Source organism: Pocillopora verrucosa, chromosome 2, assembly GCF_036669915.1.
Source record: "Pocillopora verrucosa isolate sample1 chromosome 2, ASM3666991v2, whole genome shotgun sequence".
Classification (NCBI taxonomy): Eukaryota; Metazoa; Cnidaria; class Anthozoa; order Scleractinia; family Pocilloporidae; genus Pocillopora; species Pocillopora verrucosa.
Window position 1 is genome coordinate 15,670,567 of NC_089313.1, and position 23,366 is coordinate 15,693,932.

General features: G+C 37.9%; 1 protein-coding gene across 3 annotated transcripts; it reads right to left on the reverse strand.

The window, feature by feature from the left end:
• Positions 1-301: 301 nt before the first annotated feature.
• On the reverse strand, positions 302-21,678 carry LOC131786584 (rho-associated protein kinase 2-like). 3 transcript variants are annotated; one of them, XM_059103639.2, is made up of 45 exons: positions 21,375-21,678; positions 21,218-21,299; positions 21,039-21,139; positions 20,679-20,738; positions 19,327-19,404; positions 18,540-18,597; positions 17,771-17,888; positions 17,403-17,487; positions 16,949-17,005; positions 16,783-16,870; positions 16,497-16,538; positions 15,823-15,919; positions 15,091-15,182; positions 14,416-14,519; positions 13,904-13,959; positions 13,667-13,706; positions 13,519-13,560; positions 13,312-13,400; positions 12,859-12,907; positions 12,470-12,550; positions 12,326-12,367; positions 12,025-12,222; positions 11,538-11,606; positions 11,131-11,227; positions 10,813-10,919; positions 10,649-10,720; positions 9,761-10,009; positions 9,497-9,619; positions 9,240-9,301; positions 8,658-8,727; positions 8,311-8,414; positions 7,957-8,038; positions 7,601-7,799; positions 6,958-7,187; positions 6,205-6,306; positions 5,618-5,723; positions 5,442-5,515; positions 4,878-4,969; positions 4,289-4,367; positions 3,988-4,056; positions 3,225-3,357; positions 2,833-2,898; positions 2,592-2,724; positions 2,063-2,210; positions 302-1,516 (listed from the first exon to the last, which is right to left on the reverse strand). In XM_059103639.2, exons 1-44 carry the CDS (start codon positions 21,453-21,455, stop codon positions 2,093-2,095), a joined length of 4,176 nt encoding a protein of 1,391 aa, XP_058959622.1. In that variant the 5' UTR covers positions 21,456-21,678; the 3' UTR covers positions 302-1,516; positions 2,063-2,092. The 3 variants fall into 3 exon arrangements, with proteins under 3 accessions (XP_058959622.1, XP_066018739.1, XP_058959621.1); XM_066162642.1 differs by having other exon boundaries at positions 302-1,512; positions 13,658-13,706; XM_059103638.2 differs by having other exon boundaries at positions 13,658-13,706; positions 21,375-21,677.
• Positions 21,679-23,366: the final 1,688 nt, after the last annotated feature.

Genomic DNA, 23,366 nt, shown 5'->3' on the forward strand with positions numbered 1-23,366 from the left:
ATTTCCAGTGTCCAGAGATATCCGCTGAGTTACGCTTAGCTGCCTTCACCTGCATATCTACGTATGCATATGGAAATTGTCGCTGGTGTATTTAGCGAGACAAGCAAAGTGACTTCTTTTCTCTGATACAAAAACTCTTAACCCACATAGAGAGAATTACCGTCCAGCAAGCTTCTACAGAAAAACCTCATGCTACTCCGGAAAAAGTCGTCCTCTCTAGTACAAAAACAACACTATGCCATTAAAAACAGACGGACAAATGTATCAAGCGCATGAAACAAATTAGTCAGTAAAACAAGAGTTGTATAAAAACCTAAAATTTATTCACGTTTCCTACATCCTGTCGGCAAAAACGCCAGAAATCAGGAACAACAAAAGCTTATAACTTACAAGCGCCAAAATACTAGATAATATTAAGTGATCTATTCATAGCCCCTGATATGACATACAAAGAACAAGAAAATATTTATTTGTTCCATATCAGAGTAATTAAATTGATTACATCATACCATCCGAACAATAAATTACTAGTACTAACGAAGTCGGACAGTTTAAAACAAGGAACAATCAGTAACTTCTGATGAACGTTGAACTTTGGGCTGGACACTCGCAGATCGAAATCTAAGTCTACAACACGCGCCTTGCTTCCTGATTTTGTAAAATTATTTGTTATCGTAGAAAATATTAAGTGGTTCAACAGCTTTATTTGAAGCTCTACTAATCTAGTGTCGTTTTCCTTGGACTTTTGAAGTGTTCGCCAAACTTACCATACTTTTAACCAATCATAGTTTCAAGTGACCTTACACTTGTCGAGCTTCTGAGACAAATAAATATTAAGTTTCGCTCGCATGGATAATAATTAGACATGCCTTTTGTTGCGAGATAGTATTTAGAGCTTTAATCAGTCTTGACAATGATTTCAACCCTTACACTCCCAAGATCAACAAGTCAATTCTCCAAACTGAAACTCTACATTTCTGTTAGCTAGTCCTGAGAACCTAGTATTTAGTACTGAGTGTCATCTTATAAACGAACTTCTGTCTACTCGTAGATGGTGTGGAATATCGCAAAGAGAATTTACGTTACGAGGGATATTTTTCTTCAATGTGGAAAACAGGTATGGATTGTTTTTAAGGTACAATTATTTTCTTCATTTTGAAAAGAGGGTAGTAATTCTAGGCGAAGGACATTTTGCGCATGTCGCTTAACTCCTCTGAGCTGAGGATATGAAGAGTTCCATCCACCCAAGCGTGACAGCACGAGCTTCAAAGATGAAAGTATTCCTTTAAAAGCGCAGGGGTTCCTGTGGCTCTTGCACGCTGATGCTTTTCAGGACTAACGACTATGGACCACAGGGAGACCGCTCATAATGTTTGACCAAAGAAGTTTAGACCAAAGATGTCAAGTGCCGAGGACCGCTGGATATCACTTCTATGTTTCATTAAAGTATACACTGATTCCGATTATTCTTCACTGGCTTTACTTTTAGTTCACTCATGGCGACAGTCTCGGCTGACTATGTTTGGGAAAAAAAAATAAACAGATTCTCATTCAAAAGCGATAACAATCAAATTACTTAGAATATCCACATGTTATAAACAAAAAACTTTTACGGCTGACTATGGGCCACACCCCTTTTGGGCCCACTACGCGGGACTCAACCAGTTCTGATATTCGTCACACCAACGACTCTTTCGATCATACGTGCGTGAACCAACATCTTTGTCATGCTCCTTTGAACAAACAGCTAAGAAAGACGATTACGACCTCTAGGCCGATCATCACTAAGTCACATCAGCAACAAGTTGGACTCTTTCGTTTTGTTTGAGCATAAATTGCTCGCTTTTCTCCTCACTACTCCGTTTCTGTTTACCTAGCTTTGCGCTTCAATGAATACTGCTTTCAGCCTAATCCTGGCCTACGTGTAGCTGTACCCTCCGCCTCAAGGGGGGGGGGGAGGGTACGGTTACGCGTAGGCTAGCCTAACTAATTCAAGAATGAAAGTCGCACGGCAAAATACCTAACACAATTAACTCAGAGAAAAAAAACAACATGATCTCACCACATCAGGTTTGGCCGGCTTTTGTTTGAGTCACGTAATCTTCCTGTTTCCTGAAGAGACAGATACCGACCGTTGGGTGCCACCAGGCCGTGAGGCGGCGCTCCTTTCTGCCATGTTTCTTCTCATGTTGGCCTCTTCGGTTCCGAGTCTTGGAAAAAAGCAGAAACAAAATTGATGCGGATCAGCTATTATTACCCATGTGTGTTACACAAGTCTTGACTACCCGAAGAACGCACGAGAACCGATGAACCGAAACATTTTGCTCACGCTCTTCGTCCTTCTTTCCTTCACAAGTCACCTACCGACGGCTTGGTGTAAACCTTATCTGTTTCGCGTAGGTATATATGCGTGGCTTGCCTTACAAGGATATCTATTCGGTCAGGCAATGAGTCTCCTTCGCAGCTGTTGTTTGGCCTCGTCATGGTACGCGCTCTATCCCAATCTCTCCTTTCTCTGGTATTAATCTCAAAAAAGAAAAAAATTAATACTAAAAACTGAGTAACCACATAATCAAAAGCACCTGACTTACCTTACAGAAGGACTTTTAATTTTCGGTTCCTTTCTGACGATTTTCTTGCTGAGGTATAACACCCACTGCTTTTGTTCATCCGCAGTCTGTGCAAGCACTAAGAGTTCCTTGGCTGAGACCAGATCCATATTAACTAAAACAAAAAGACTCGCTCATAACATGCTGACCTATCAAAGTAGAGTAAAATCTCTAAGAAAACAAAGACTTAAAAAAAGTTTTAGAAGTATATAGGGCTACTTACGGTTGCACATGGTGATACAAGCTTCTTCTCTATCGACATGGTCCTTGTGACACTTCATATGACAACCTGAAGACATACACACACCAAAATTAGCGAACTAGACAACAGAAATAAGTGCTTTTCATCATTCTCGAATTGTAAAGAGGAAACTTCCACGAAATACGCGTTCCAAGGGATTTATCCAGACGCAACAGAGTAATTACACTGGACTGTAAAACAAACAGAAATGAACAAATGGAACTCTTGGTTAGTTCTTGAGCAATCAAGGGATTTTTTTAATTGGCGATCATTCTCTCTATTCTCATGACAATAATGCTTGATTCATGGTTAATACTGTAGGGAGAATTTAGATGCTAGTCACTAATCAGGGGCTAAAGGGTTAATTTACTTACGTCTGCACTCTACTGCTGGAGGAGGTTTGAACATGTGCCATAGAGGCTTGTTGCAAGAGTCACAGTTTGTAGGCATGTGATAGTGCATGGGTATGAACTGATGCCTCATGTAGTCGATGGCATTCATGCGATCCTGAAAATCATAAACATTTGCAGCAATCTTCAGCACAAAACGTTGCGATGACCTTGACGTAATTACTGATATTAAAAAGAGTTTGGACCAAAGACAGCGAGGAGTTTAAATTCAAGACTACGAGATGTAGGAAAGAACAAAGAACTCTCCAAGAATTTTTTAGTTTAAAAGTGCCATTCAAACGATGTTACTGGAACACATTGTAGAGACGAGAGTTAACCATTTACACCCTAATATCAGTATACATATTCTCTATACTGTTCATCATACATTTCTTAAGGTGCCGACAAGGAGAATTTGTTTACCGACCAAAAGCTTTTTTTGTTAGGTATCATTTCCTTCATTCTCATGAATTTAATGTGTGATTCAGGGGTGATACTGTAAGGAGAAATTAGATACCAGTCACAGGCCTAGGGTTTTAACGGTAAAGGAGATAATCAGAGAAGTAGGCACGATTTTCCAGCAGTCAGGGGGAGGGGTGGGGGAGAGGGAAAGGGGGCTTACACGAGAGTCTTCCTTTCATTCAAAGGTGTTCCACGTTGTTTTATTATCAAGGTTACATACACCCTGAGGAGCACCCTCCCCTTGCAAACACGACCACACCCTTAGTGTAAATTCCACTATGAATACCTCAGACTGTGGGTCCTCTTTGTCTTTTTCCACAGGGTTAATGCTCTCGGCCTCATTAGCGTATAAAATCTGCAAATTAAAAATTACTTTGTTTTTAAAACGCCTTATTTTCCAAGCATGTAACTCGACATTGAAATGGTCAAGGAATAACGACAAAGAAACCCGAACATTAAAATATAACACTTCATACACAGCAAGAAAGGCGCCGGAGGCTAGTGCTGAAACAAATAACAGCAACTTATCTAGTCACTCAGACAAAAAGTACAACAAGGCAATGTGACATTGGTCACGCAACACTTACCTGAAATATCCTAGGAATATCTTTGGCATCGGCACGTATGACATCGCCTTGCGTTACTGATCTCACGTGAAATAATTTACTGTCAAATGAAACGCAAGCATTTGTGAGAAACCCCTCTAGCAAATAAAATAAGAGTTTCCTTAATTTACAGTGTTACACTTGGATAAGAACGGTTTTCGATTGAGTATTGAAAGCAATTTCGAACTAGGTGGTTTTGCTTCAGTGCCACCCACTGGACCAATCAGATACAACACTAGTGGTATACAGGGGCACTATGGGTCATAGCCAATCAGGTTAAAGGATTTTGTATCACATGGTACATAACACTGAAATGTGATTGGCTATGTCTCATAATGCCCACGTATAGTACCAACTCTTCTTCAGCAGTTACGCAGGGTCAATGTTTGTTTGGAATCACCATTAGCTCCTTGTGATAGAGTAATTTTCGATTGTGTTTAAAAAAAATCCGGGTATATTTAGTTTTGTTCCACTACAGTGAGCTTATTTTAGACTGAGCCTTATTTTTCCAGCACAGCGACTGGAAGTGTACTTAAACACAGACAGATATTACTATTGGAAAGTAGCTTACCTGATTTCTAAAATGATGGAGGGTGTTGAACTACTTTTATGATCAGCATCCGAGTTATAGAAAAAAATCTTGCGATTGCTAACGACTAAATACTGCAAAACAATCAAGCAAAAAAAAAAGGCAAAATGATATCGACACTAAGACATCCAAATGAATCACAACAAGAAAACTTAAATGAAATGCGGATAATGAAACTTTTGGCGGTCATTTTAATTAACTCTCCTTGGGGCTGAATCAATTATTTCTTCCTCTGATGCCAGTTCCCGATCAGCCATCTAACTCTCATGCAATTCTTCGTTCGAAAGTACTGAGAATTGTGTTGAATGTAAAAATATCGGATCGATGTAAGAATCTGACCAACTGCGCACCTACTCCTCCCCTAACCTAACATTAAACCTAACTTGTTATCAGTTGACTGTTGTTTGATAAGGGGAGGAGTAGGTGCGCAGTTACTGTCGTTATACTCATCTTTCGGCTCCTGTCAAAAAAACTGTAAAATGGAAATTTGTTTTTCCACGCTATTTAATGCTACTTTAAAGATGAAGTAATAAGATGAGTACTCACTTGTCTTTTCCAACCATATCTTTTTATATTCTGTTTGTTTGGAATGGAAACCCATCCTTCTTTGGGCATATGGACTGGAAAGAAAAGAGTGAAAAAGAAACGAACTAAATACTGACGGACATCACAGTAATGCAAGGGAAAAAAATCATCATGTTTAATGCAGAATATTGTGTTACCTGAAACAGAGAGGGCATCATCATCAGTTATGCTTGTATTAAGCGCCTTTTGTTTAATCTGGGAGTTCAGTCTTTCGATCGAAAGATCTTTTGAATCCAGCTCCATCTTAAAACAGAAAAAATAATAATTACCCTTAAGACCGCCACAGAACACTTCCCTTTAGTATGCTCCTTGATTTTTCTCAGACAATTTAACCATTTGAAGGGAAACGAGCCTCACTTTGTAAACGGTCGGCAAAGTTTGTTTCCGGTCGTTCGTTAAAATCTTACCGTTTACAAAATTAGGAGCTCGGAAAAGCGATTTTGTGAAGAATTATCGATATGGTTAAATTGGAAAAGACGAAATGGTAAAACTAAAGCTTTGTTGGTACTCGATCCAAATGAACTTGATGGCTAAATGTGAGGGGCAAAGCCCACTAAATCCTAGCACACATGATTAAATGGACAACTACTCATCATATCTGGCAATATACTGGTCGAGACCATTTACCGAGGAATGTCAAGGTAATAAAAAACGTCTCACTGGTTTGTTTCGGCTTGTTAAGACTGTACCTGGTCAGGAATATCCAAAAGCAGGTTACACTCACCTGCATTTTCTGTCTCTGCTCTGTCTCCATCTGAAGATTCATCTGATATTCCGCTAACTGTCCTTGGAACTTTGTCACCATCTGGCCATACTTCTCACGTTCCTGAAGACATATTAAAGTTAACATGAACAAAGATTGGACAACTGAGTGGCTCTGGTCTAAAAAGCTGGTGCAAATGATTCCGACTGGCAACCGCGAGCCAAAGGCCACGCGAAAAGGCCGGTGGGAGCTCTCCTACCTAAAGTCTAGTCTTTCGCGCGTGTTGTTTGCGTTCTGGCCAAGATTTGTCAACGGATAGAATGATTCAACTTTATGGAACCCTTAAGGCGTACAGCGAATTTAGCAACTGATCGGTTTTGGAGGCAAGCGAGATTTCCCACCAGAGACCAATCATATTATGAAGCACAGCGAAACCTATGTAATCCAGGATAACCGTTAAAGAAATTTTCTATTAAGTATCGAAAGTAAGCCATTATTGCTTTATTTTTGCCTTACTTCGATCTGTGATTGATCCAGAAAATTCGCGCCACCCTCTAGACCAATCAGAACTAAACCTTAAACCAATCGCAACTTGGTCGCCCTCGTTTTCCCGCGCTTTAGCAGTTTAGTTGGTTTCAGTTGAGTTCTCATTGGTTCCTAAGGGTATTTTCCTTTCTTCTTATTGGCTGTTGTGATTTCTTTGTTTTCGGTTTTACGACGCTTACACTCGGAACAGTCGGATGCCTTTGCTCCATCTTTGATTAGTGTACTTACTGCTCCCAGCTCTTGATGTAGTTTTCTACATTCTTTCTCCTTCTTCCGCAGGTCGTCAGAAGTAGCTTTTCTCTTCCTACTCGCGTTCTGCATCAGGTCTTTCCTGTTCATTATCTCCGCAAGTTTGTTCACTGCCTGAGTCTTCAAAGTTTTCTCTATATGCAGTTGCTTTCGTAACTCCTTGGTGGCGTCCTCGATATCTTTGCTGTTATCCTTAGATTTTTCCAGCTCTGCAAACGAATGTGGTGAGAAGAATTTAGCTTAACTTTTTCACTCACAGGAGCAAGCAGTAATTAATTTTTCTTCGAAGCATTAGTACACTGTCCACGAGGAAAGTGATGTGAAGAAAGAAAAATGTGGCCCAGAGGACACTGATTGGCCAAAAAATTATCAAAGCAAAAAATATCAGAAATGTTACTGTAGGCAAAGGGGAATATTGATATTTAAATCTTGAGAGTGAAGGGTTAACGAAACCACGACACTTCATTTCGAGTTAACACAAACAAAACTATCTCCAGCTTGATAGGAAATGTAAAATATTAGTTCAGAAAGACAGCACAACACGAGTAACGCCATAATAAAACAAGGCGACATAGGGGTAGCCTAGGATAGAGCAGATCAAAACGGATTGCAAACGTCTCACCTTCTTGCAAGGCCTTAATTTTGGTATTGAGCTCGTCTTTATCAGTTATTTTCTGATCCAAGTTGCCTGTCAGTTGCAGGTTCAGTTCTTCCAGCTGAGTGATCTGAGCCCCTTTCTCTGACATGTCGCTCTTGTGTCTCGCGATCAATTCTTTGACCTCTAGCTCAATCATCGTTTTTTCTTTCTCTAGATCCGAGTACTGCGTACAAAAGAACACATCACTGCTGATAACAACTGCAAATCTATCTTTACACTCCCTATGGTCTCTCAGTAAGTCATGTAACAACTACAGTCTCCTTCCCAGCCGGATTTCTGACAAAAATCAAGTGAAAATTCTTCAATCACAAACACCCTACCTGTTCTTCAGCGATGGACCTCGCCAGCTGTTCAGAGTCCACCATGGTTAACGTCAACTCCAACTGGGCAGAGAGAGACTCTCTACAGACATAAAATTTTATTTTCAGTGAGAAGAGGTCCTCCTTCATTTTTACGGAAACAAAAACGGAAAGTTTATTACTGACGGAAAGAAAAAGTAGTTTCTTCTTCTCTTTGGGATCTTTTTTAAGTATAGCTCTCTTTCAGAACACAGTGATATGACCACCTAATTATGAATACTGATAAGCACCCATATAAGTTTTGCCTGTTCAAATAGTTGCTATCACTAATACACTTTATGGTCTCCCAACCCCGTCTTGCTCCACTTTCCTGACCTGTCGTCACTCAGCTGACGTAACTCATTGCTCATATCCAACATCTGCTTCGTTTTTTCGTCAACTTCCTCTCGGAGTTCTTTCACTTGGGTTTTGTACAGAGTCTGAAAGGGGCAAAATTCAATTGAAAGTGAAAATTCTTCATACAATCAATAGACTGGATGATAAAAATAACAACCTGAATAACGATCTGCCTTGGGTACACTGAACGTCATACAAATTTTTAATATTTTTATTTTCATGCTGGTAATGTTTTCACAGGTTTTGAGAAACAGGCGCCACATTTCCAAGAGAAACTATGGTTTATTTTAAGTCGCTAAGTATGAATACCAAAATTTATATCCCACCGAGAAGTACGTTTCTGCCTCTAGTTGGTCTTGAAGCTCTTTCATTTGTAGATCATCCACAGCACTTGCACTGAGTAAGTGACAGAAAAAGAACAGAAGTGAGCTGCTTATTTCACTTTTTGTACATCGGAGTAACTATCATATTACGGCGGCCTCCCATCTCTAACAATCGATCAATCGGACCGTCCTGTTTATAATTACGACCTGTCTGTCCTTCAGGTCGCTGGTTTGATTAAACATTACCATACTTTAGTATGCAATAAAGGAAGAACCAATACAGAGGGAACCTCCAGTCACCCTCACAACTATTAAGTGTCTCCTTAGAAAGCGTCCCTTCACTGAAGGCGTCTTCTAACAGACGTTTCCTAGAAGAGCGACTCTACTGTGCCTCCATTTCAGCCAGATTTACCACATCAAAAGCACTCAGCTCGATTGAACTCGTCAGGAAAGATTTCACCTTAGTGGTAGGCATACAAGATGAGGGTGGGGATGGAGGGGAATTTAAACTAACACAAGCCTCTCCTTCCTTTTGTACAACAGCTATGCAGGCCAGGAAAGATGTTATTTGGTGGAATATTTTACCTTTTGAGTTTTGTACAAGCATCTTCTAACTGTTTCCGTTCCTCCAACAGATCTTCCACTTGCTGAAAAAACCAATACAAGGAATATGGTCGTCAACTTGTACAAGAATCAAACATATATTACCGATAATTCATGCGCGAAGCAGGTTTTCAAAAGGAGTTCATCTGCAAAATGGCAGTATCTTTACTAGACATTTCCTACTGGTTAATAAAGATTTTTGCGAAACTTATATAATTTAAGCCAGTTAGGATACCAACCTTAGCAAGTTGCTTCTCTGTTGCCCTCTGCGCAGCTATTTCCTGAGCATTCACTTTCAAGTCACTCTCCAGTTGTGTTCGCCGTTGGTTCTCCGTGTCTAAAGTAGCATTCAGACTTTTATTCTGGCGAAAAAAGTGAACAAATATTTTACATTAGTCACAGTTAAGCTTCCTAAGGAAAGGTACAACTAACCTTTTAAATAAGTAAGATTAAGTAAGATTATGCCTGAAAATGTTTGTTCATCGTCGTCCTTCATTTCTCACCTTATCCTGAAGAGCATTGTACTCCTGTTTTAATCTCTCCAGTCTTTGTTGCATGTCTTTAAGATCTACAGCTAAAACTGATCTTTCTCTCTCAGCTTCGGCAGCTGCTGCTTCAGCCTTTTCTCTGATCACCAGCTCCTGCTCAAGTCTTTCCAGCGTTTTACTTTGCTCAGCTCTCTCTTGCTCAGTCCTTTCTTCCAAAGTTAGTGATAATCTGTTCTTTTCTGTTTGATAACTAGCAAGTTGTTGCTGCAAAACAAGAAGAAAAAAAAGTAGTTCACCTGGCTGATACACTGGTAGGTGAGAGAATGAATCTCTGAAAACAATACTGAGCAGCTAGGTGCTGGCCACTGCCCTTCTCACACAAAACACAATGTATGAATAGTAGGGGTATGTCTGCTGTGGAATGCTAGAGCCAGTCACGATTATCAAGCCATGTTCTATGGGCAGCAGCTTACAATCATCAACAAAATGATTGTGACACTCTATTTTCAGTGAATAACAGCAATTCCATATATCCCCCCCCCAACCCCTACCTGATACAAAATTACTTTAATTGTGGATATAGCAATGTAAGGAGAGAAGGGAAAAAGAAGGAGGGGAAGGGAGGATAAAGGAAGAGGGGGAAAGGGGGAAGAGATTGCGCTCAGTGCTTTAAACATATTTGTCTTGAAGATTGTAGTGTAGGTAGCTGATTGAATCTTGCTGCTTTACCAAAGGCTTGGTCCTACTTTTATCTCTCATGTTGTTACTCTTATTCACACGTATGTCACCATGGCATTTTTGATTCTTAAATGTAGTACAGTTTGTTATTGATACTTTGTTAAATAGACATCCATTCAGAAGGAGTATTTACCAAAAATCTCATGAAGATGAGACAGCTCATACCTTGTATTCTAGAGTGATCTTATCGAATTTATTCTGGATGGACTTCAGTTCATACTCAGTGTTAGCCTTAGCCTAGAAAAACAAGAGATTAACATAAATTTAACAGTGTTGAATTTATACAAGTGGCAAAATAATTGAGGTGTAAACTGAAAAACTTCACTTACTTTCTCAAGATTAATTAGATCCTGTTGAAGCTTTTGTTGTAATTTGGCATCTGATGCCGATCGTGCCCGTAAATGGTCAAGCTCCTCTTTCAATACTCTGTTCTGGCCTGCAAGGAAGGAGAAATACTATCTATTGACTTGGTTCTTGAGCTTCTAGTTTCTGAAAATGAAAGTTCTTATAATTGTGCAACAATCTGACTTCTTTGCAGAATGATCCGATCATAGTGTCAAAAGATATGAATTAAGACAATGCAACCATGAAGGAACCATAAGCCTACCAACACACAACCACAAAAACTAATAGCAACAGCCACTTACTTTCAATGTCTGCTTTTGCACTGTTTGCTTGGCCTCTCATGTTCATCTCTGCTTCAAGATTTCCTTGTACCTTTATGAGTTCTCTCTCTAAGCTAAGCTGTTTAAAGATGACAAAACAAAACAGGTTCCATCAAGGGTTTCAATAATTTTTTCCATGCGTGGCTGCCGATGGTACAGTAGGTGGCTGAGCCATCAGGACAAAAGCCCACTCTAAGGCTAAACAGATGGGGGTGATGGATCTTACAGGTGGCAGTGGACCCCCGTACCCCACTTATACTGAAGCCCATAATCATTAACATTTTTAACCAACTGCAATAATGCCAAAACACTTCAAAGTTTACTAAAATTAAAGAAACAAGTGGATGCCTAAATTTCAAAATTTAAGTGTGAGAACCAGAATAAAATACCTTTTGTTCACTTATGATTCTATTCTTGTCCTGTAAATCTCCATAAGTTCTCTCCATCACTGTGTAAGACTGCACAAGAGAGAGAACAAGACCACAAAATTATTTTGAGGAAGGAGTTGAAATTGAAAAACATAGATTTCCATACTTTCAGCTTCTTTACAACCCTCACCACAACACAAGGATTATTCAAATTGATTTCGACTCAGAGTATTCAGATGACTGCTATCATTCCAAAAAAGTTGGCAATCAGTTCCCCTTCAGTGTATTTTAATCTGTCCTCTTTTCTGCCTTCATATGAATTATGAAACACCCATATATGTCAGCACTGGCAAAATGTTTGGGTAACCTTTGGTCAGTACCTCCTTCATAGTGAAAACACAGCTGTAACTAAGCTATATAATTAGTTAAGTGAAAAGAGGACATCTACATGTTGTATTATCATACTGAATTTATTTCCTCTCAAGTGCACTTTAAGTATCACACATACCTTTTGTAAATCACTATATAATTTTTTATTCTTGGTGTGTGTATCAGTTTCCACCCTGAGCTGTTCTGTCAGCTCATGGATTTGTTTCTCTTGTTGGGTTATCTTAGACTGGACACTCTGTGATGACTGGGAAATTCTATCCCGCGCATCAAGCTCTGCATCAAGACGGCTTTGAAGTTCCTGGACTTTGCCTTCAAGCTTCAAAAGTATTAAATGATAAAATTCAGAAGAAGTGGTGAAAATCAGGACAGAACGCTTAATAAACATCAATGTAACAAGCTCAATAACCCTGTTAAATTACCTTTCTCTTGGCTTCTGCTTCAAACTCAGACCTTCTCTGTGCCTAAAGATTGTAACAGAGCCCAATGTTAAAGTTGGATGACTCTCATTTACACAATGACACCATATTGTGAAATTTGCAAGAATTACACACAATGAAACTTACCTCCTTTAAGTCATGTTTAAAAATTGCAGCACTTCTTTCAAGCTCTCTGTTTGATGATTCTACTCTTCTTTTTGCTTCCAACTGAAACACAGGACATTTGGATCAGACAAATCAAAATTTGAAGAACGATAAACTAAAAAGTAAGAGTAAAGTTGTCCTCTTTTGCTAACACTTTCAGTGCCACAATCTCATTAGTTATTCTCCTTACTGTTTGCCATACAATTTTTAAGATTTTAGTTTTGAGAACTTACTATTGGATCAGCTAATAATCCTATACTTGGTATTTTTTCTTTGCACCCATCACTTGTTTGCTTGATATTGTATTGATGTTGTAAGGAAAAATTCTGACTTGGTCACTTATGAGAGTAAAGGTTTGTCAAGATCCTCACCTCACTGTCTAATTCTTTTATGACTTTATCGAGCTTGGTGCTCACCACTCTGTGAAAGCAAAAAAAACAAAAGTAAACAAAACTAAGTCCTTCTTACTGCTAATGGTATCACAAAATTGTCTACTCAGTTTCTTACATATTGCACTGGCTTCATTTTTTTCAATGTTACTGAAATATCAAAATATTCATTGTTCAATCTAGGAAAAAAATGATGATTATTGACAATCTCCATTTGACATTCAACCACTTTTGTTAACAAAGCATGGTATGCAAATGTTGACATATGTGATCTCTTACTGTCCTTAACCTTGCAGACTTGCATGTAAAAGATCATGATCATCTTCAAATCCCTTGGATCACCAAGGATGTACAAATAAGGTGTAAACATTTCCTTGATCCTGAGGTGTCCTAGGTGGTTGTTGTTAGTAAGTTAGTAACTCAAGGTTCTCTGACCTGTAATTATGATCCAGCTCATCTTTAGCTTGCATTTCCAATGAAACCTGCTCTTCCAAATCTCTGATTCTACGGTTAGCTGCTTCAAGCTGCAAGATTAAAATGTAAAAGAAGTTCATAGCAGATGCAGCAGGCATTTGCAGGCATGTATCACAGTGATGCCTCAGTCAATGTCAAGTAGGAAAAAATGCCTTGAAAGAGAATTACCTTTGAGCGACTGTCATTCCCGCCACCAGAACTACTTCCATCCTGAGAAAGTAAAGAAAAAATTACTTTATCTTGTCATATTAGGATGGTAAATGAAACCAAAAATTGAAGACAGAGGAAAGAGAGAGTGTCTTTTTACCATCCTCACCATTCCATCTGAACCTGCTTTGCCTTGAAAGTTACCCCATCTAAATAAATATGAAATGTAATAAATTAGTGAGAGTCAATACTTCTTTCTACAGCCTTCTGTCACTGTTGAACTGTGCATTAGCTAAAGTACATCAGGAACATGAGGCTAGTGAAACAGCCAGACACACAATCAAAATATATGGGTCATTTGCCCACATAAATTGAAAATTGATTTTTACAGACTATACAGACTTACTCAACACTCTCTGAATAACTGAATCCTATGAAAGGAAGATGATTCCCAGCAAATGCCTGCCAAATAATTTCACACATGACAAAATTTAGTGTACTAAAAAGGCCATTTACTTCTTTCACTTGATCTTCTCCTGCAAAATGTTAACTGGCTACTTGATGAAAAAACAACCCTGTTCTGTCTTGATTTCTGTTGATACTCTTGTCAAGAAAGCACTGTTTTAATTATCATGCCTCAATTACAAGAGTATTACCCAATTATATCTACGTGGAGTTGCACTGAACAAGCCAAGTAACGTCTTGTATCAACAAGTTTTAATTTTCAATGCATGAACCCAGCTCATTTGGCATGCTGAATGACACCTAACATTTAAAAAGTACTTGAAACATCTTACACTAGCCCCAAATGACAGCACTAAATTAAACGGATACAGAATGGCTGCAACAGTGTCAATACTGTGTTACAGCTAAGCTGATACTGTTATTTCACCTAACTTGACAAAAACTAAAGAGTACCTTTGGAGTTGGAAAGAACTCTTCTCCACTATCAGGATCGGGAATGTCATCAAAGTGCGAGTAATCATCATCACTGGCCAACTCTGGGACCACAGGAGGAATAGCTGTGAAAAATAAACAATAATTTGATGGGCTGAACTATACAAGCATTTTGATTGCTTCTTGCTTATGATCTATTGGAGGAAAGACACCTAGATGATGTCACTATGTAAAAGAAATAGATTCTATGTTGTAGTTGGGCTGTATGGTGATGGATCACAAATGCCATCTGTGACATAATACTGAACAGATGCATGGTAACATAGAATCTATTTATTAAATATTTTATTACTCAAAAAAACTCAACCACAAAATGGAACAAAATTCACAGCTGACTGGACATAGTTTCAATTGCAATTATAAAAGAAGTGATATGTTCAAAAGAACTGCTCAACAGTTAACAAGTACGCCTCAGTGTACCCTAATTAAGTGCAACACACAGGGATGACATTAAACTACTAGTTGAGGGGATTTTTTAACAAGGTGAGGAAAAAGGAAAGCTGATTAAAATTTGAAGTTAGAGACCAGTAGCTTAAACAATGAAGAGGGAGATAATTAGATTCTTTATGGCAATAACATTTGTTAAAGTGTTGATTATAAATCAGATATTAATTAAATATTGATTGCAATAATTACCCTCTCTGATGGTATCCCATTCCCACTGGTCATTGACAAAAAATTTATGTTTTTGTATTTCTGCTATTCCTTTCTGACCAATTCTTTGTGTTCTACAAATAATTCACACATGCGGTTAGAATCAGTTTCAAATCAAACTGTCTAGCAATGCAACTCCTTCAAAGAAAATAGCTGCAATAAAACCAGTTGATGTAATTTGTAAAATTCTGGTGGAGTGCTGTTCGGCTAGAGGAATTGCAGTTTTAAAGAAAATCTAATTAGAGTGAATTTTTATTTTTGAGGTGCATGGCAAGGAATATGACATTCAGTAATTTTCTTTAACAAAATCAATACTCAATACATATGGATGAAGTTCTAATCATGTATGGTCATAAGGTTTTCATGGCATGAAAAAAACTAAGAATATAGAGTGGATGGAATACTATTCCATCATGGATTACTTCCCCCTCCCTTCCTAACCGTACTATTGGGTTCTCCTTGCAGTTTACTGGGATACATCTATACTCCTGAGTGGAGAGGGGGGGATGCTGTACAAGTCTGACAAAAAGGCCTCAGTGAGGGCCTAACCCAAAACTTTTAGACCCAGAGACAAGCTTTCTAAGTGTTACTGCCACTGCATGCTCCAAAGTGATTTTCCCTTCAATAATTGACAGCTAAAAGGTGATTTTAAAGAGGAATTCCTTTGGTCTTAAGAGAATGGATATTCTTCAGAAACTTATGCCAACAGATTACCTGTCAGTAAGAAAACTACAAATTAAATGCTTGGCTTCTTTTGAAATCTCAATGTCATCTGGAAACTGTAGTGAGTTTTTGTGATCCATAATTTTTCCTGAAAAAAATTGAATAAAAATTGCTCAAGCAAATACCATATAGGGAAGAAATTACCTGGAGTTGCAACTGTACCTTACTTTTGCTACAATCAAACACCAACCACACAAAAAAAGAAAGAACTGACTTTGTCATCCATAAGTTATTTGACTGTTGATATCATTGATGGTTTAAAAAAGATGGCATTGTAAACTAAGCTTGTTGCAAATGAAAATTTAAACTAAATACCACCCCCAACTAAGCCTTTTTCCCAAGTAAGTGCCACACTGACAAGTCCAAAACTTCAAAAGTGCTTTTCCAGGTAAAAATGGCAGGGAATTTCATTTTCACAGAAATGGCCTGGATGTGCAAAGTTTGATTCTCGGATGGTCTCAAGTTTGTTTTCTGTGTTCTTTCCAATGAGCACAGGATGGAAGTTTGAGTCAGAGACCATCCAAAAACCAATCTACAGTAGTCTCAAGGACTCAAATTTCCTTCTGACAAGCATGGCAAGATCAAGTAGACCAGCAGAGATCTGACACCAAACCCTCATTTGCAAGGTTGGTATTGAAAACAACTGAATGAAAAAATTGACATACCATAGGTTCCTACGAGTGAGTCAGCATAAAATGGAGTGTCACCTGAAAAAATTTGAAATTCAACACAAGGAAAGAATGATCAAAGATCCAAAGAAAAACTAAAAACCTATTTGAAGCGTCTACAACTAATGCAAGCTTCTCATCTATCTATCTGACAATGAAGTTTGTGCAATATTTTCAAAAGTTGAGATCTTGCTGAAAGGGCTATGGGCAGAGCTGGCAAGAAGGTATAAAACATTTAAATTCTTGTAACAGAAAAGTATTTATAAAATTATACAAAACCTACCAATTAGTAACTCGTATAAGAATACCCCAACACTCCACCAGTCACATTCACGGCCATAATAGCCTTCACCACCTTGGGATTTGAGAACCTGGTGGAAAAAATAGACCTCAGTTTCTTAGTTCAACAGAGCTGTACAACCTGCTTTATTGTTTGCCATTTTTCCTACCTCTGGAGAGATGTAATCTGGTGTACCAACAGCTGTGTCTGATCTTACCATTCCATCCTACAAGACAATTTTTCAAAGTTTACAAAGTGTCTTAAAGAAACTGGCTGGCTGACCTGCTTAGCAGTTGTTCAAGAGAAAGAGAAGAATCAATTCTTGAAATAACACCCCCTTTTGGATTCAAACAAAGTGAATAAAACTCAACTGGGTTGATTAATGGAATGAATAAATTTAATGACTCCTTTTTACAGAGAACCTTAAGATCAACTCTTGATGTACTGTAATTAAGAGAGGAAAAAACCTATAGATTACAAAAAGTAGCATATTTTAGAGCTCCCATGCTCAGTTGTAGGTTTGTATCTCTGACGCTGGTTGCTAACATCATCAATGCAGCTGCCTACTTTGAAACTCTCCTTTTACCCAAAGCAAGTCAAAATGAAGTACTAGTAACTTGTACCTTGTCCATTCTCATACATGTTCCAAAATCTGCAAGCTTGAGGTGACCTTGTTTATCCAGAAGCATGTTGTCGGGTTTTACATCCCTGCATGAGAATAAAAACATAAAAAGACAATTTTTAGACAATTACACTAAAAGTCATGACAGATGATTTTAGTTATTTGAGCAATAAAGTTAAAAAAAAAGAAAAAGAAAAAGAATCAAAATGTCTATGACAAGCTATGGACAGGATCATCCTCTTTCCCATTTCCTACAACAATCACTACATCAAGATTTAAGCTAATTCGTCAGATTATGTTATGTAACAATCATGAAATTTCTGACACTGAGCAACAATCCTACTAAATGATCAAACCTTCTGACAATACCTGTGAATGAACCCCATGCTGTGAATAGCATCAAGTGCTAACACCACTTCAGCACCGTAGAACTTGGCCCACTTTTCAGGAATGTCGTAGTTACTCATAAGATTCACCAAATCCCCTCCTACAAAGATAACAAATTTTCTGATTAAAAATTCTTCATTAGACAGTATATTTTTTTTTCCTTTCTGAATTTCAAAACCAATGCCACAAAATTCATCATTACCAAAACAAGCTTGGAAAGGCAGACACCCCCACTTAAGTACCTTTTTACTCCTAACCCTTTAAATCCCAGAGGTGATTAGCATGTAACTTCTCCCTACAATATCCATACATCATCTAGCAAACAGGTGATGGGAATGCTCAAACTTATCAGGCATAAGTTGTTATTTTGATCTAAAAACCAAATTCTCACAAACATTTTAGAAGAGAATGTGTGGCTAGAGGGGAGAATTAACAATCACATCTTGGGAGTTAAAGGGTTAAACTCCTGAGATCTTAATTATTAATTCTCACTAAAAACTGTATTAAACCTTTCTGTAAATTAGTTTATAGAATATGGTGCCCATCACTTTATCTAGCATTTTTCTAGCTAAAATTTAGACTTAAGCATTTGGCCAATCTAATTTCTCTGAGAGAAGTCTCTCTTATTCATCAAACATAATGAAATGTTCTTTCATAGAAGCAAGAAATTCTCACATTGACACCAAGGATATACACTCATTCAGGAACTACCAGCATAATTTATAACATTAACAGTATATGTTTCACTCACCAGCCATGTAATCCATAACCATATACAAATTTTTGGCATCTTGAAAAGCAAAATGTAACTAAAAAGAAAAAAGATTGAAAAAAATAAGTTCACAAGTTGGTTGAGTCATTAAAATAAAATCTTTGGAACATCTATCCTTTTCACAACCACCCTAAAAATACTTGTATTTTAATGGAGGGGGGGGGGGAGGGCACCAAAGGGGAGCAAAGGAAGGGAGAGAGGGAGGGAGGACTGGTGGGTTTACTACTGATTTTACATTGGGCACTCTTTAGCAGTTGTCTGGAACATTGTTGTCACAGATTGTAACGCATTTCTATCAGGAATATCCTTAATTTATTTTTGTTAGGAAATTTAGAGGAAATAGATTTTCACTCAGCACTAGTTCCATTGAACTCCAACTTATTTTTGACAAAATAAAAAACTCAGTGCAATTCTTCCAATTTATGACATATCTTTACAGTTGAAGACAACATTTGCAAAGTTTATTTGAAACAAATTAAACAGGTCATTTCTATGGCATCCCAAAGGAGGGTTCTGAGTTAGAGATTGGCAGCTGTTTAACTTGAGGGACAAATCGCCCTCAAGGCACTAATGCACATGCAAGAGTCCAGACTTTTTCAAATGCAGGCTTCAAGAAAAGAATGTAGAGCATGTGAAAACAATGTGTATAGGATCACATAATTCACATTCTTTTCATAGACCTTCCTCATGCTTTTCACATGGTAAGACCTTGTCCAGATTTTATCTTTATGAGCATCTGAGCACAAGTGGATATGTGTCTACTAACCTTCACAATCCATGGGCTGATGGTATGAGCCATAATTTCACGCTCTTCCCAAAAAAAAGCTGAATCAGATCTCTTGATCTGTTAGGAAAAAAAAAACAGGTGAACAAAAGCCTAAGCCAGAAACTAGCTCCTCTGCCTGAGGAAACAGAAAAAGTTTTTAATGTTTGGCAAATGGTATTTCAATAATTTCCAGAAAATAATGTATTAACTACCATAGCTACTTAACTGAACTTTTAAAGAGAAGGAAAGTTAGGCCCATCAAACAAAACAAATAGTTTTTTCTCCAACGCAGCAAAAGGAAATTAATTCAAAAGTTGGCATGATGCAAAACTCTATAACAGGAACATCTTGGGTAACTTAGATTGCTCTTGAGTTTTATCATTGTTTACAAAAATATGGCAGTTGCCATTTAAGATTTATGATAGATAGTCCTTGAGAATTAAAAAGTATGACTGATGCATTTGCAATGTAGAACACATGCTTGGTGCACTAACAAAACATTATTAAACAGAAATAGTGAGCTGACTAAGTTTATTTTTTCCTTTTTTGATTTGCATGTACTGTATTTTATACCCTTATAGTGAGTGAAAAACATTGTTAAAGGCTAGAAATTAATAAGGCAGCATTTGAAAGGAAAGAAGGCTACATACATAACTAAGGCTTAACATGGTGAGAACACAGCCACAAAGTAAACAGTAAATGAGTATAGATCAACATTGCCAATTTATCCAAGGTATTTAAGGAATTAAACCAAGGGTGATTTTGTCGCTAATTTGTTTGTATCTTGGTGCATGTCAATGTCTATGTTAAACATCAAGAAGTTAATTTATGGTTGCTGTACGAGAGATCCGTCAAGAATCGAGCAGGAAAAAACAGTTCAGCTGCCAAAGTCCTTGAAGAGAATCAAAGCTATGGCTTATGTGTACATTCAGAAATGGGTACATCGGAATGAAAAAAGTCCAACAGCGAGATTCACAAATTGGTAACAGTTCGAGAAAAAGACACAACTTAAAAAAGGAACATATGACCTCAAAGGAAAGGGCACACATCAAGAATTAAACTCTCATACCCATAAAGAATGTTGGAAACAATAGTGATGATTTACAATTTGTACAACTTCGAACTGTCGACTGACCTTAGATTAAAAGTTTGTAGATGTGGTGTTGACGCGATGTATTCCAGTGTCTTCATAGTGCAGTAGTTTTTCTTAGCTATAATTTTTTTTTATGTTTTCCTCCTTGCCAAAAAAAACTATCTGCTGTCTACAATTTTTAGCTAGCTAAAATACAGAAATAGAAGTTTGAACAGGATACCTGTAGTATTTTAAGCGATTACATGTCTGGCTTGCTTACCATTTCAAATTTGCTTAAAAGTTTCATCGCATATACTTTTTTCGATGCTTTGTGCCTCACCTGAAAAGTGTATAGAATAAAACATTAGGTTTCTATTTTAACGACAAACGAAACAGCTCGAATGATAAAGCCCGTATTCGATAGCACGGTACTGTTAAATGTTCGCGTATCTCGTGCAGTTTCAAGTAATTCATCTGCTGTCGCATTAGCAAAGGAAATTGCATATATCAAGAGGCAGAACTCGTGAATGCACTTCGTAGTTAAAAAGCTAAGAAATTAATCAACATCTAATGGCAACATTTGCCCTTAAGAGGGATAATTGTCACTCATAAGCTCGAAAGTACAGGATGAGTAACCTACCAACTGAACTTCACCGAAAGCACCACGGCCGATGACTTTTACGACCTTGAAGTCGCTTGCATTCATACGACATTCTTCGATTACTTTACTAGGTTTCTCATCTGAAAAACAATTAAATCAATCTTAGTATGTACCTCTCAAAAACCGTTAGCAAATATTAGGATGCCAAAGCAACTCACATCTTTGTAGGAAGTTTTCGACATTCTTATTGCGTCTCAGGGCCGGAAAATCACAATCGCACACCAGCGACTGAATTCCATCCTGGCAAAACAGAGCAAAGTAATATCTTGAGTCACCTGACAGTGCGACAGTTGAATAAAGCAGCCATTAACTCACCAAAAGCCCTTCAATGTACAGTTCATTCCGAGGATCTCGAACGTAAGTCTCGAGATTTTCCCTCCTCTTTCGTTCGTCCATGATGCTCGCTGCCAAAGCTCTTTACAATTCCAACACAAAACTATCCACCAGAAGCAGACTTCATTCCTTCTCCAGCCAAATGCATTGAAATAGAGACATTCAGCCTCAATATAACAGATTAGAAGTTTGCTTCACCCAATGAATTTTTACAAACCGAACCTCTGTTGACATTACTTTCTAACATGGCTGAAGTTCGAAATGGATGAAACTGAATAATAGGGGGTGTTTAGTCACGTGACCTATGGGGCCACCTTACTTCGCAAAATGGCGGTTCTTTACAGAACCGTTGCTCAGTAAAAGACGACCTTTACTTCCTCTTCCGAAAGTGACCTTTGTTGTATTTCCGTATCCTCCCACTGAGTCACCTGATAAAGAGTACCCTCCCGTGCATCGTATTTCCCTTCCAATTTCGTAATCCATGTCATAGTTATTTCTACTGACTATGAGAAGAGTTGCTATGATCAGTGATAACTCACCATTAAGCGAACTGATATATTTCAGAAATGATTTTTTTTCTCAAGAGTGTCCTGTCTCTTTATTTTCCGTACCTTACAACAGTGTATTATCAAAGGTGCCACCATACATGGCAATTGGTGACATAGCGGAATTCTACTTTCACTTTAAAAAAAAAAAGATCAAATCGCTGCTCTCTGCAGGCCATCTCTTGAAATTTCCTAGAATAGTTTTGATTCGCCTCGTTCTCTTTAGATGCTTGACCAAAACATTCACGAAAAATCTTATCAGTAGATAAGTCAATAATCTATCATCACAATATACTGATCTTATTTGGAACGGCCTCTTTGTTCTGGGTTATTTTGAATTCAAAAGTGTCTCGTTGAGAAGAAGAGCTCTCCATTGAGTGATTGACTGAAATCTAACTTCCGGTGGCAAAAGACACTCAGAACTCAGAAACGCCTACTTTGAGGGGCTCGTCACTTGGTAGGAGGAGATCATAGAGAGAAAAAGAAAAGACAGAGACAGAGAGAAAAAAATTGTAATGCAACAATGTGTCGTTCAGGAGATTAAGTAGAAGAAAATCATTCTTATCTGGCTTGTGGTTTCACTTAATGAGTCATTCCCATTGAAAGATATTAGTTCAAGTGTTTTTCAGATATATTAAGCGATGAGTGAATTACAAACGTTATACTGAGACAGAATATAATTTGTCGGAAAATGTTTGTGGCATCGAGAATAATAGGGTGAAACCAGCCATGCGTTGTGCAAATTCATTTACGTTTTTTTTTTTTTGTCATTTCTCCAAAATAATCTTTTATTGCGCTTTTTGCCTTCTTGAGAGGCTCCTTTGATCACAAAATAAACAGTTCACTTTCGAATAGTCCCTACATATAAAAATTCCTAAAATTGTATGCACAGACACCCTCGGGCCCTCAGCAAATTTTAATCCTATTTACACCACTGAGAAAGTCTGCCAGACGATAATAAATATCAGGAACGTCTCATCTTCTTTGCCTCGCCGATTTTTTGCCAAATAAGAGGACATACCTAAGTGATTCTAAAACAACAACATTAGCAAGGCGAGCCAAAATAATTCGGGTTATCTTTTCCTTTTACATACGGCCAATTTATCTGCAGTGTAAGTGAAGTTCAGGTAGTGTTTACAAAGACCTTCCTCATTTTTTTTGGTTCAAATGGGATATCAGCTAGTTATAACACTAAGGTCGCTTATTCAGCAAGCGGATAATTATAGTACGGCAACCGATATCAAGAAGGCCAAGTAACACTCCGCCTCGTATGAACAGATCGAAATTATCACAAAGGAAATAGCGCAGAGGCGAGGTCTCAAAAAACTCTACCCACACGAGGAAACTCAAATTCTTACTTTAGAAATATAATCTGACATACTCCTCCAAGTGTTCAGCACCAAATGTCGATTTTATAACGTCACAGTAC